This window comes from Mytilus galloprovincialis, chromosome 6 (genome assembly GCF_965363235.1).
Source record: "Mytilus galloprovincialis chromosome 6, xbMytGall1.hap1.1, whole genome shotgun sequence".
In the NCBI taxonomy this organism is placed as follows: Eukaryota; Metazoa; Mollusca; class Bivalvia; order Mytilida; family Mytilidae; genus Mytilus; species Mytilus galloprovincialis.
Window position 1 is genome coordinate 98,676,038 of NC_134843.1, and position 13,993 is coordinate 98,690,030.

General features: G+C 31.3%; 2 protein-coding genes across 3 annotated transcripts in view; one reads left to right on the plus strand and one right to left on the minus strand.

Moving 5' to 3' along the window:
• Positions 1-1,089: 1,089 nt before the first annotated feature.
• LOC143080904 (large ribosomal subunit protein eL14-like) lies at positions 1,090-12,647 on the minus strand. The gene is made up of 5 exons (XM_076257058.1): positions 12,516-12,647; positions 11,941-12,036; positions 10,378-10,572; positions 1,801-1,854; positions 1,090-1,221 (listed from the first exon to the last, which is right to left on the minus strand). The coding sequence occupies exons 1-5, from the start codon at positions 12,528-12,530 to the stop codon at positions 1,120-1,122; spliced, it is 462 nt and encodes a 153-aa protein (XP_076113173.1). The 5' UTR covers positions 12,531-12,647; the 3' UTR covers positions 1,090-1,119.
• The window catches only part of LOC143080903 (putative D-lactate dehydrogenase, mitochondrial), a 28,761-nt gene continuing 27,358 nt past the window's right edge, over positions 12,591-13,993 (plus strand). Inside the window, exon 1 of one of the 2 annotated variants that reach the window (XM_076257056.1) lies at positions 12,591-12,746. In XM_076257056.1, coding sequence (XP_076113171.1) covers positions 12,660-12,746 — 87 coding nt within the window. In that variant the 5' untranslated portion in view covers positions 12,591-12,659. The remainder of the gene's footprint in view (positions 12,747-13,993) is intronic. The other variant, XM_076257057.1, reaches the window with a different exon arrangement.

Sequence of the window (13,993 nt, forward strand, 5' to 3'; positions counted from 1 at the left end):
ATTTTTTAAATGCCAGCACCAAGTCAAGAATGTGACAGTTGTTATCCATTAGTTCATTCTTTTGATTACGGACTTTCCTGTTTGAATTTCCCTCTGAGTTCGATATGTTAGTGAAATTACTTATTTCCAATCATTTGATGTGCTCAAGATATTGGTTTAGCCATTTGATATGGGAATTTCCGTTCTGCATTTTCCTTGGAGTTCATGGTTATTATACTTTTTATTGATGCAAGTCCAGTGGCAAATGTTTCACATTTAATTTAACATTACCAATGAACCCGGTCACATGGACAAATTCATCTTTCACTCTTTCTAAACAACAAATATAGTCGACTTCTTCCTAACAGTATCGGAGGGATGGACCCATGTACCTTTCACAATCATTATATGCACCAAAAGCTGACCTATTGCTTTTAAAATAGTATCAGAGAAATAAACATACATTTTGTACCTTGACCAAAGATTTAAAAACTCCAGTCACGGTCAGGTAACCACTTTTCGACAGACTTGTACACATTGCAATGATTATATTGTCCTTTCCAGGATAACTGGAAGATTCATTTTTCAATCAGTCCATTCCAGAAAGAAACTTCAAAACATAATGCATATGTACACATGAAGTTCTACCTTCAAAAATATAAGGTTTGTGTCACGCCAAGATTATCGAGACATCTGGATAAGCATCTTTACTTTGACAACCTGACAAGACAGATTTTAAAGTGTAAGAGGTGACAATTTGACCAAATTTGGATGAGACATCTAATTGTGCGGAACCTGAAAAATAAGCAATTTTCCATGTTTTAAAGGGAGATTACTCTAGTACAGTTGAGTGACTCACTGCCCAAATTTTAACTGAGTCTGCAAGTTTTGGTTGTAAGCTTCATAAAATTTAAATGAGTATAACTGAAGTTGAGAGTGTGGAAACACAATTGGGCAGACTGAAAGATGGCTTGTTGTGGGTTACACTTAATATCCCTGTTGCCTTTGGCAGGGGCATGAATGTAGCTTCAAAGTGTCTGACTTTTCACATGATTACTTTCTTTGCAAAATTGGATTTTACCACTGAAGATTTATTAGAGAAAACAGAAGTTTATTTCTAAACCCTTTAATAGTGAGTGTTTATTTTTTGCTTGGACGCTTCCTAATCCTCTTGGGTTTAGCTGGAGCCTTCTTGGCCTGAAGTCTCAGTTTACCATATTCAACATTTATCAATCTGTTTCTCTGGAAAGAAAAGGAGAATATATTTAAAAAAAACCAACTTTATACCATGTATACAAATACATGTACGTCAAGCATAATGTGCAAAATGCATCAAATAATCCTTGATTTTTTGTTTATTAACATTTTCTGTAGTAACAGGAAACAGTCTTAACATGTTGTAGCAGAACTTAAATATTGTCCTGAACATGAATGAAATATCTTAACTGGACATTAATCAAACATTAACCAATCATTCCATATAAATATTTTTTTCACTTTAAAGAAAAATGTGTTTTTAATGTTTTATCAACTCCATTATTCTATTTCACAGCATGTAAATGAAATTGTTTGGAAACATATGACATCAGCACAAACCAAAAGGACTTCAAACACAGCTGAAATTTTCATTAGGTTTTGATATAAGCGTCACTGAACGGTGTACTAAACTATAATCCTGGACTTTTGATAACTTTTTACATATAAAATTCTGAATTTTTATACAAGTAACAGTCCACATCTTCATCAACTTTCTTTGTTGTTACTTCCGATTTATTTTAAAAATGACTTCAGTGTTTATTGCAGAAACTAAAATAAACTTACAGCTTGCTTGGCCTTCATCAGTTTAAATCTGTCAAAATCTGAGAGCTTACTCCTCTGAAAATATACAATTAATAGTTATCAAATCTGTTTTTATTCTATGATATTGGACTAATATTGAGTATTTGAATGTTTTAAAATGTCTAAATGCCAATTTCAGCACTCTACGCTATATCATCGTGGCCACATTTTGTTCTAGGACCCAGGAAGAACCATGACCTTCGGCAAGGACAACTGGCAATCCTAGTTGAATAACAATCGAGTTGAACACACATTGCCACAAGCAAACACAAACATAATATCTGTAAAATTGACGATATAAACTAATCAAATTCACCAATTTAAACTTCAAAAGTTAAAGCTCCTTTTTCTTGAATATAATGTTTAAATGAATTATCTAATATCATGCAACACCTCAAGCACATGGGCTTAATGAAACAGATATTGACCGGTGAAAATGCTTGAGTTCCTAAAAACAAATTAAGGTATAACAAGACTAAATCTCTGACATGTTGTTATCAGCACTGCCAGTATGACGGCAATTCCTATCAAGAAAGTAAGGCTCTTCATTGATATAGTCTTGTTATATCATCTGATACTTTGGTATATTAAAATGGAAATTAAAGTCATTTATTTACATTTTGCTCATTATTTGGTCAATTCTTGTAGCAACATTAACTCAGAAATTTTTTTTGATGATATTTACAGATTGTTCACCTTAAATTTACTTTCAATGGCAAGATTTGCTAACCAGGTGCTCCGCAGGGCACAGCTTTATACGACCGCAGAGGTCGAACCCTGAACAGTTGGGGCAAGTATGGACAAAACATTCAAGCGTGATACAGCTCTGAATTTGGATTGTGATCAAATTTTTGACATTACATGGTTTTTTTTTACACAAAACAAATGTCAAGATTTTACAAATCAATTAAAGATTTCTTCTTCAAACTTTTTAAATCTAAAATTAAATAGTTGATCATGACACAGCATAGGTTTCTGACACAGAACGAATGTGGTCTAATGAACTTAAAAGTTTTTTTTTGCCTTTGAGCAATTCACTATGCTGTTGAATATTAATCCTCTCAAAAAAATGTTTGAAGAAATTTTCTTTTTATTTATGAAATCTGAAATGAGAAAAATTTAACCCCCCCCCCCTTTTTTTTCACATCCCTGTTTCCCTTTTTCCAAAACTGATATCAATTCAAATTTCTAATGGAGTTTGCAACAATAACTACTCTTTTAAATACATCATAAAATATTAAAATGTAAAATAAAGTGCTTGTTATCACTGAATGGTAAAGATTGGTTGGTAGTAAAAGTGAATATACATTGTTTATTGTATAAAACAATAAAAAAAACTTCATCAGCAACATTTTATATTGGCAAATTTCCAATGAAGTTATTTACATAAAGTTATTGGCAAATAAAAATAGAAAATGACATCATAGTCATGTCTGGCAAATGTCCAACATACATTATCTAAAAACATTTTAGATAAGATAAGGAAAAAAGCTTCATCAGCAACATTTTATATTGGCAAATTTCCAATGAAGTTATTTACATAAAGTTATTGGCAAATAAAAATAGAAAATGACATCATAGTCATGTCTGGCAAATTTCCAACATATATTATCAACTACTATTCTATACAAAGAAAGATAACTCCAATTAAAAATTAATTGCTATTGCACAATATTGTGCAATTAGATATTTCTTGCTGTTGTGCAATACTGTGCAATTGAAAATTAATTGCTATTGCACAATACTTGATATGGAATCCTGATTTGGACCAACTTGAAAACTGGGCCCATAATCAAAAATCAAAGTACATATTTAGATAAAGCATATCAAATAAGCCCAAGAATTTAATTTTTGTTAAAATCAAACTTAGTTTAATTTTGGACCCTTTAATTTTTGGACCTTAATGTAGACCAATTTGAAAACTGGACCAAAAATTAAGAATCTACATACACATTTAGATTTGGCATATCAAAGAACCTAACTGATTCATTTTTTGTCAAAATCAATCTAAGTTTAATTTTGGACCCTTTCGACCTTAATGTAGACCAATTTGAAAACGTGACCAAAAATTAAGAATCTACATACACAGTCATGACAGTTAGATTCGGCATATCAAAGAACCCCAATTATTCAATTTTGATGAAATCAAACAAAGTTTAATTTTGGACCCTTTGGGCCCCTTATAATATTCTGTTGGGACCAAAACTCCCAAAATCAATACCAACCTTCCTTTTATGGTCATAAACCTTGTGTTTAAATTTCATAGATTTCTATTTACTTATACTAACGTTATGGTGCGAAAACCAAGAAAAATGCTTTTTTGGATCCCTTTTTGGCCCCTAATTCCTAAACTGTTGGGACCTAAACTCCCAAAATCAATACAAACCTTCCTTTTGTAGTCATTAACATTGTGTTTAAATTTCATTGATTTCTATTTACTTAAACTTAAGTTATTGTGCGAAAACCAAGAATAATGCTTATTTGGGCCCTTTTTTGGCCCCTAATTCCTAAACTGTTGAAACCAAAACTCCCAAAATCAATCCCAACCGTTCTTTTGTGGTCATAAACCTTGTGTCAAAATTTCATAGATTTCTATTAACTTAAACTAAAGTTATAGTGCGAAAACCAAGAAAATGCTTATTTGGGCCCTTTTTGGCCCGTAATTCCTAAAATGTTGGGACCAAAACTCCCAAAATCAATACCAACCTTCCTTTTGTGGTCATAAACCTTGTGTTAAAATTTCATAGATTTCCATTCACTTTTACTAAAGTTAGAGTGCGAAAACTAAAAGTATTCGGACGACGACGACGCCAACGTGATAGCAATATACGACGAAAAATTTTTCAAATTTTGCGGTCGTATAAAAAGGATTTATTTTACATAACATACAGGGTATTTTTTTTATATAAATAAGGCCGTTAGTTTTCTCGTTTGAATTGTTTTACATTGTCATATCGGGGCCTTTTATAGCTGACTATGCGATATGGGCTTTGCTCATTGTTGAAGGCCATACAGTGACCTATAGCTGTTAATGTCTGTGTCATTTTGGTCTCTTGTGGACAGTTGTCTCATTGGCAATCATACCACATCTTCTTTTTTATATGTCATGTAAATCTGAGAGATCCTTCTAAAACAAAAGAGGCTCTTCTCTTATGTACAATGACTTTGTAATTTAGTACAAGGCTATCACTTAAATAATATGATGCAAACACATGTTTCTAAATTCACACAAAATGGTAATAGAAATTATCCTATTCTCAATGCTGAATGGAAAATGTGGTAAAAAAATGTTGTACATTTTTATCAGACTTTGTTTTTTTCTTGTGAAAGAGGATTTTTTCATGTTTCTATTGAACAATAAAATAAGGTTTTAAACTCAGAAAAATTCAAATTTATATATAGGGTTTCTTTCAAGTTTTTATGCCTACCAATGCAACATCTTGGCTAAATGTATTTTTTGTTATGAATTTGAACATATTGATGATACAAGACAAAATCTCTGACATGTTGTTATCAGCACTGCCAGTATGACGGCAATTCCTATCAAGAAAGTAAGGCTCTTCATTGATCTAGTCTTGTTCTGATGAAATTAAAAATAAATTATCTAACATTTCCAGATCAAGCCAAACAAGGTAAAATGAAGTGAAAACTAAACCTTATCAACAATATTTTTTGACATGTTTAATCTCCCTGGTAATTATCAGATCTCATTTGGCTAACATAAATTTAAAGGTATTTTAAAGGCATATATACAGATGATTTTCTAAATAACTCGGTTAACCTGATCTGTTCCAAAGGTCTTCCAAATTTACAGGACAGATTTTTTTTATAAGTTTCAGAAAAAAAATGAATGATAATATTAACTTTTTAGGTGAGATTTGGAATAGAAAAGAATTATTTTTATCGTATCAACACAATTTTTAGTGGGCTTTTACATTTATTTGAGGAATGACAGTTAAATTGAGATCAGATGATACAAGACTAAATCTCTGACGTGTTGTTATCAGCACTGTCATTATGACGGCAATTCCTATCAAGAAAGTAAGGCTCTTCATTGATATAGTCATGATCTGATGTCATAAAATTATGTGCATTTATCGAACTTGATTCAAACCACAAAGAAAATCCTTGAATGGCTATTTTAAGTCTATCAATGGTAACAGTCTTTCAGAAAAAGCAAAACAAAGTAAAACTAAGTGAAAATTCCACCTAATCGACATCATTTCATAAGGCCAGACTTTTTTTATTATCTGTTTAACGAGATCCACCGACTCCACCTTTCCCGATTTTAGAATAAAAATAAAAGTAGTGCTTCTTACTTTTATTATTATTTTTCCCGCCGACTGTTACGAAATCCTCAGAAACAAATAAAATGTGTTGTTCACGATACTTGCTTTCAGTCATCTTTCGTTATCGGTAATATTTAATTTTTACAAAGTCAATGAAACAGCAATTTTCATTTAAAAGTAAAGAAATTCAAGGCATAAACGATATATTTTCTTCTAAAAGATTTTTAAGCTGGTGGCATGCTTTTCATGCTTGTCAAGTTACACGAGAGCGTACATCAAATCATTCTAACTTTCGGCAAAATCAGTTATTACTTCATTAGAACTTGATGAAATTAGCTTCAAGTAAACTTGTCATCCATGTATTGCATTAGGAACGTCATATTCCTTTCCAAATAGCGTATCAAACATCATTTATTTTTGTAAATTTTTCTTCGTCCGACATTTAAATTTGTAGAACTACGGATCGGAATCGGGATTTCATCGGAATCGGACCCGCTATGACCGAAATCCGGATTCTTGCGATAATGACTACAGACGCATGAATGGCACTGCTGACAGACAAATTGATCCCAAAAGGGAAAATTACACATTCCACACGCATTAACATACTTTTGGTTAGATCTTCTTGATTTATGTATATATTTCCATGTATAAGCATTGTTTCAATTTATAGGTTAAAGTTGCTCAACTCTGGGACTATTACACCAGAGACATATATATATACACATTATATATGTCTCTGCATACACTAAGAGGTTCCTGACTGGGTGACTGGTATATACATATATAGTGTATATGCAGCGAGGTTGATATATTTGAGTGGTGCCATGGATCTATATTAGTGGAAATACAGAATCAAAACATAGTTTTTAAGTTTATATTAATAGAAGGGTTAACCAGAGACATATATAAACTATATGTATTTATTTATATTTCTCTGGGTTAATATGCTGGTCTGTTTTCATTTCATAAGTCTTGTATTTTGATAAATTCTAAAAAAAAAAAAAAAAAAAAAATCAATGGTTTTATTTTTATTTTAAGTGTCGACTGGACCAATTTTGCACTTTTATTTTTTTTTTATTTCGCCCCCTCGACCCTAATTTTTTACAAATTTTCTCGTTAAACAGATAAAATAAAAAGTCTGGCCTAACGTGTTTAATCTCATTTGGCTAACTAAGATTTAAAAGAATTTGAAAAGTATAGATCAGATGATTTTCTAAGTAATCCTCGTCAGTTCCAAAGGGCTTCCTATTGCAGGACATGTGATTCTAATCATTTTTTTTGGCGGTTAGATTCTGAATGAGTTTTACTTTTTGGACTTTTCAAACAGAAAAGATTTGTTTTTAATTGAAACAAATTTATTCTTAACTGGGTTTTAAAAAACACTTCGAGAATGATTAAATTGAGGTCTGATAAATGACTAAATCTCTGACATGTTGTTATCAGCACTGCCAGTATGACGGCAATTCCTATCAAGAAAGTAAGGCTCTTCATTGATATAGTCATCTCAACACTTTTCCAATCATTGAAATAAATTACAATAGAATAAAAAGAAATTCATTTTTGTATGAAGATTAACAAAGAGGTTGAATAACTTGCTTATATTTTAGGAAATCTATATCATGGAGACATTTTACTTATATCCTTATAAACATTTAATTTCTGAGCCCAAAACAATTGTGTGTCTATCCTGGTGATTATTTAAAACCAACCCACCTGCTTATTTATTCACCATAGTTTCATAAGTTTGTTTTTTTTAATTTTAGACCTGCACCAAAACCAGATTGAAAAAGTTCAACACTAAGTAATGAAAAGCAGATTTATTTTTTTTATTAAATCAGAAGATTTTTACTGGTCTTTAGCCCGTATCTAGCAGATTAAGGGTTGACTTAATCCAGGTCTGATACATGACTAAATCTCTGACATGTTGTTATCAGCACTGCCAGTATGACGGCAATTCCTATCAAGAAAGTAAGGCTCTTCATTGATCTAGTCATGTTTATATCATCAGATTATTTGGAAAATTGATATTATTCATCTCAAGTCTCTTCAAATAAGGGAAGTAATTTATATCAATGGTAATTTGAAACTGTCCAATTTTACCAATATCCTTGGAAGCATGTTAAGTTTCTGAGCCCAAAACAACTTTGGGTCTATCCTGTTGATTATTTGGAACCAAGACATTTCATTATCAACCATAGTTTCAAAATGCCCTTTTTTATATAAATTTTAAACTAAGAAGACCATTTGAGTGAATATGATTTTTGCATTTAGTTTATTTAAATTTTGATAAATTGTGACTTTTTGTTGAATACTTTGTACTTAACGGAAAACTTTTTATTAGATCACAGAATTTGTACTGGTTTTTAGCAAACATCTGAAAAGATTTAGGATTGAATCTTTTATTGAATTGAGGTGTGATGAATGACCAAATCTCTGACATGTTGTTATCAGCACTGTCATTATGACGGCAATTCCTATCAAGAAAGTAAGGCTCTTTATTGATCTAGTCATCTCAACACTGTTCATTATCATTGAAATAAATTACCACAGAATTAAAAGAAAGTTTATAAATTTTTATTGGAGATATTTTACTTATATCCTTAAAAAAATTGGAAGTTTCTGAGCCCAAAACAATTTTGTGTCTATTCTGGCAATTATATGGAACCAACTAACTTATTTGTCCATATAAATACTTTCAAGTCTTTTTTTAAATTCAGACACGCCACATGACCATTTGGATGAAATAAAATTGAAAAAGTTCAAGATTTTGATTGAATGGGACTTTTCATTAGACCCTAAGTAATGAAAAGCAGAACTTCTTGTTAGATAAAAATATTTTAACTAATCTTTAGCACACATCTTATATATAAATTGACAAATTTAGGAACGACTAAATTGAGGTCTGATGAATGACTAAATCTCTGACATGTTGTTATCAGCACTGCCAGTATGACGGCAATTCCTATCAAGAAAGTAAGGCTCTTCATTGATCTAGTCATCTCAACAACCTTCAAATCAGGGGAGTAAATTACCACAGAATTAAAAGAAAGTTAATACTGAAAAGATAATTACAAACTGATGAATGATTTGTTTATATCAATTTAAATTTAAACCAATGCCATGAAAATTATAATTGTTGAAATTTTACTGATAAATTTTGAAATGTTAATTTCTTTCTACGGCCCAAAAAAAATTGTGTTGACTTTTTCCTAGTGATTATATGGAACCAAGCTTAAGTAACTTATTAATCCACCATAGTTTCAAAAGACTCTGTCTTATTTAAAACATTGGAAAGACCTTTTGGGTGAATAATGTTTTTGAAAAAGTTAATCGATATGATTTTGAACTTTTTAAAGAATTAAAGCATTTTTTACTAATCTTTTGAAATAATTGACAGATTAGGGAATGATGACCTGAGGTCTGATGAATGACTAAATCTCTGACATGTTGTTATCAGCACTGCCAGTATGACGGCAATTCCTATCAAGAAAGTAAGGCTCTTCATTGATATAGTCATACAACCCTCTTCCAATCAAGGAAATAAGGAAATATAAGATATAAATGGAGAGAATGATAAGAATGATAATTAACCAATTAAAATTTACAAAACTAAATATTTTTTTGTTTACATTCAAAGAAATATTCAAACAGAACGGATGTTCTTTCCCCGGGCCCCATGGTATTTGGATTAAAATCAACCATTGTCACCATTAAGGCGTTTAGGAAATATCTGTTATAAGTTAGTTTGAAATAAACATGTGAGCATATTGGTACAATTATCTACATCAATTTAAAGATCTTATTATACTGTTTAAACTGATTTTTTTTATTTTTAATCGAAGTGCTTTTAAGCACTAAAGAATAAAGGTTGCATTTATTTTGCAATTTTGAGAATTTAACACAAAACAACATTTAATTACATTTAGCTAGGAAAATTATAAATTAGAAATGGAGCTACATGAATCTTTCTTGTTTAAGATTGGAACATGCAATTAAATTTTTAATTTAATTCTAATCAAGTTCTTTTGACTATTCTTGACAAGTATGGTAATTCAAATACACATCAGTTACTACAATATCTACTTTTTTTTTAAAATATAACATGATTTCATCAATAAAGGATAACTTCACTTTACTTATTTGTTTGAACTATCAAATGTCAATGAATGTAGCGATAAAACTGGAGAAGATAAATATATCAAGTCAGTATCAAAGGCTTTCCATTGCTTTTTATGCAATCTTTACCCAAACAAAACTAAATGTATACCAGTTCTCTGTTAGCTATTTTCTTGGCCCATGTGGTTTTTCCCCATTGTTCTTGTACTTTCTCACTTTCCCATTTTTTCTTCAGGAGACCAGTACGGAGGGATCTTGGCATTGATATTCTGATACCAGTCAAATGAATGTTTTTGAAATTAATCTGTTTCCTGGACACACCAGTGCATGGTCCATCGATCAAGGCCTGTAATCATAATTCAAACAATTTATGGTTTTACTTTGGCTTCATAAAAAAATTATGCTTGTCATAAGAAATAAAAAAATTTCCACATCATAAACTTTATGAATGATAAACTGAAAATACTCCAATTTATACTTATAAATAAGAGAATTCTGCAAACTGATTAAATTTTACAATATTTTAATTGGAATGTGTTTTTTTTTTTGCAATACACTGAGAAAAGCTAGACAAGAGCTTGACATTCATTTTGTTGATCTCTTAATGTCTTTCTGGTTTAAAGTGTTGTTGGGTTTATATCTCACCAATATATACTCCAAATCTTTTGTTAATGTACAACAAAGTCAGAAACTGGAAGTCAAGTAGAGACCAAATAATTATGTCGTCTGAAAAGGCTTTTTAATTTTTTTGGGGGGACACCTTGGCTTCAGCGTTATGCCGTAGGAAGGCATTCCAGAAAATAATTAAAATAGCCTTGCCAGAGATGATAATTACTTGGACTAGTCAAGTAGTTACCAGACTAGATGGCATGAACATCAAGAGACAAAAGCCAAACTACAAACAGTGGCACATTACATTAACAGAACTGTCAGATTTGATACTGCTGATCCTCAATCCAAAAGCATACCCTTTTATAGTCCAAATAATTATGACGTCTTGAAAGGCTATTATAATTTTTTTCTTTGACGCCTTACATCGACGTCATAATGCTGAAGCCGCCATTTTCGGTTGGACTTTGAGAGCATATTTTGCTCTCAACTTTGAGACCCAATTTAGCCATCAAATTTTCATTGAAGGCTAAAACAAAATGCATAAACAAAAATTCTTACCTTTTATGTGTTTGTTTGTGCAAAATATTTCCAATTAATCCCTACAGAAATAATAATATAAGGAACAATTCCATCCGAGGCGGGAACATGTCGACTGCATTTTTTAAAACGTTTGTCTGATTTCCTTTAAGAAGATTATAAAATAATTTTCACACCAAACTCGGTAAAACCCGAATTTCCGGAACCATTGTTTTACATTATCCGGAAATTCAGGTCGGTGAAAATGTACCGAGTTTGGTTAAAAAATATATTTTATACACCTAAAATGAAGCATCTTTAGGAGAAATCAGCTAAACGTTTTAATAAAGCAGTAAATTCCTTCTGGAAGTCCAACTGAATATATGAGTTTGGCGTTATGACGTCGATGTAAGGCGTCAATGAAAAAAATTATAATAGCCTTTCAAGACGTCATAATTATTTGGACTAACCCTTTTACAGCAGAGAGGAAAATATGTTGAGCAAAATACATGAAAGAGAAAACACATCGAGACAATTTGTGCCAACAGGCTCAAGTTTGAAGTAATCAGAATGACAATAAACTCACCCTGTTCTGATCAATAACATCAACTATAGCACATAGTTTTCCTTGGTCTGGTCCATAGGCAATGTAGGCCACACGGCCTATTTCAACAAATCTTAACTGAAAAAGAGCAATAATTAATTTGAAAATATGCAAAAGTGTATACATTCAAGTCCTGATCACTTTATATTTAAATCAAGAAATGCCCTGTCTAATATAACAGCAAACCATTTCAAGGTTTAAGGACGAGTTGGTAGGGGACGACTTTGCTCTCTCTGAAAAGAACTATTCGCCCATTTTTCTAGTGTTGGGAATTGCTTAAAGAACATATGGATAAAGAAAGTAATATTCATGATTATAATATTACATAAGTTCCATTTCGTTTGTATTTATTTACACAAATACATCTTTGAGTGAAACCACGTGTTTAAAATTTGAACGAAAATACCTCTAATTTATAACAATTTTACTAGTTTGTAACGTTTATTTTTAACTTGAGTGGTTATTTCTGTTATATGAAATTATCTTTAAGTGATCTAATGCTATTTCATTATAAATAACATGTTGAAAAGGCTATTTTATTAGGAGAGAATAAGCACCTGGCCGACAACCATGATTCGTCGTGAAAAAGAGGCTATTTGGAGGAAGTTAACCCTGACTTCCGTTTAAACTGGTTTCCTTTTGCACTATTTGGAACCAGTATCTTATTTATCACAAATCAGCTGGCCTTGGGACGAAAAAAAATGTTTTGTAATAGAGTATGGAACAGCTCTCTCCGTTGTTTGACACGTGCATATCATAAGTCAGTAGATAGGAAAGGACTTGCACAGGTAATTGATGATTGACAATTTTCCAGATTCCCAGAGTACTCTGTTGTAACTGCATGTTAATGTTGACCATAATTTCCTCCTATCAATGGAGCACTCCAATAGGATACAGAAATTTATGATCTTAAAATATGTGAAACTTCATTAAACTGTACAAACAGAAAAAACATCAACTGGTTGATGATTACTTTCCGGCACATGCCTGGTTTAACAATATTGTTTTAAATGATTAAAAAATATTTTTTATTTCATAATAATTTTTCGATTTTTATATATACAAATGTATATGTAAGTAATATTTTTTCAATTTTTATTATTTATTCTTAATTGGTATAAGATAAAAACAAGATACATATTAAACATGAAGGTGTTTGTAAGTGTCAAGCAGCATCTCTCTATTGAGTTTCTCCTTGAAGCACTCAGTAGTGGTGCTGCAGGCTATTGGTTCAGATAATGTGTTAGTCTTTTATAGTTTAGCAGAAAAATGAAAATTTGTAACTGTCTTTGCTGCATCAAATTTGTCTGTATGTTTGTTTGTGGCTAGACCTGGTGTTTGATTTGCTTTTAATTAGTATGTCAGTATGTGGTATGGCAATTTTGTTGTTTGTTATTCTATGGAACATATTTAATCTGCTTTTGAGTCTCCTTTCTTGTAATGTTGGCCAGTGAAGTGTGTTAATCATGTTTGTTACACTTTCAGTATATTTGTAGTTGGAGCATACATCATGTACATATCTTGTTGCTTTAAATGATTCGTTTTTTTCATGAATTTATTATCTGTGACTCATGCAAACCTGCCAACTATCCTGATTTTGCCGATATCATCACAATTTTCATGCCTCAACCTAAATCCTGATATCAGGATCATAAAACAAGTTTAAATACTGATTTTCACAAAATAGGCCAGAAAAAATTTTTTGTTACCAAATGTGTAGTTTTTGGAAAGATTAAAACTTGTTCTAAATCTTTACTAAGGCACCGTCCTCCCTAACAACATGACAGGTTAGCTACTGTTAGTAAATGTATTCACACTGAAATATAGTTCCCTATTGTTCTCATGTATTTGCACATAATATACATCTAAACTGAAAAAAAATGGGTATATTATTGGAGCAGTTCATTCAAGAATGTATGTCATTAATGTGTGTTGATGTGCAGGCTTTTGAAAAAACATTTTGATTAGGTAATTGGGTATTGATACAATAGTAGTATGATTGACACCTGTCATTATCACTTAGAAACAATCAGAG

Bases quoted from the DNA above. Each gene is read 5' to 3' on its own strand.
- LOC143080904 (XM_076257058.1), bottom strand. The intron at 10,573-11,940 runs GTGAGTTTATTG...TTATGATTACAG, and splicing joins ATGTTATTGATCAGAACAGG to GCCTTGATCGATGGACCATG. The intron at 1,222-1,800 runs GTAAGTTTATTT...TTTTCTTTCCAG, and splicing joins TGATGAAGGCCAAGCAAGCT to AGAAACAGATTGATAAATGT.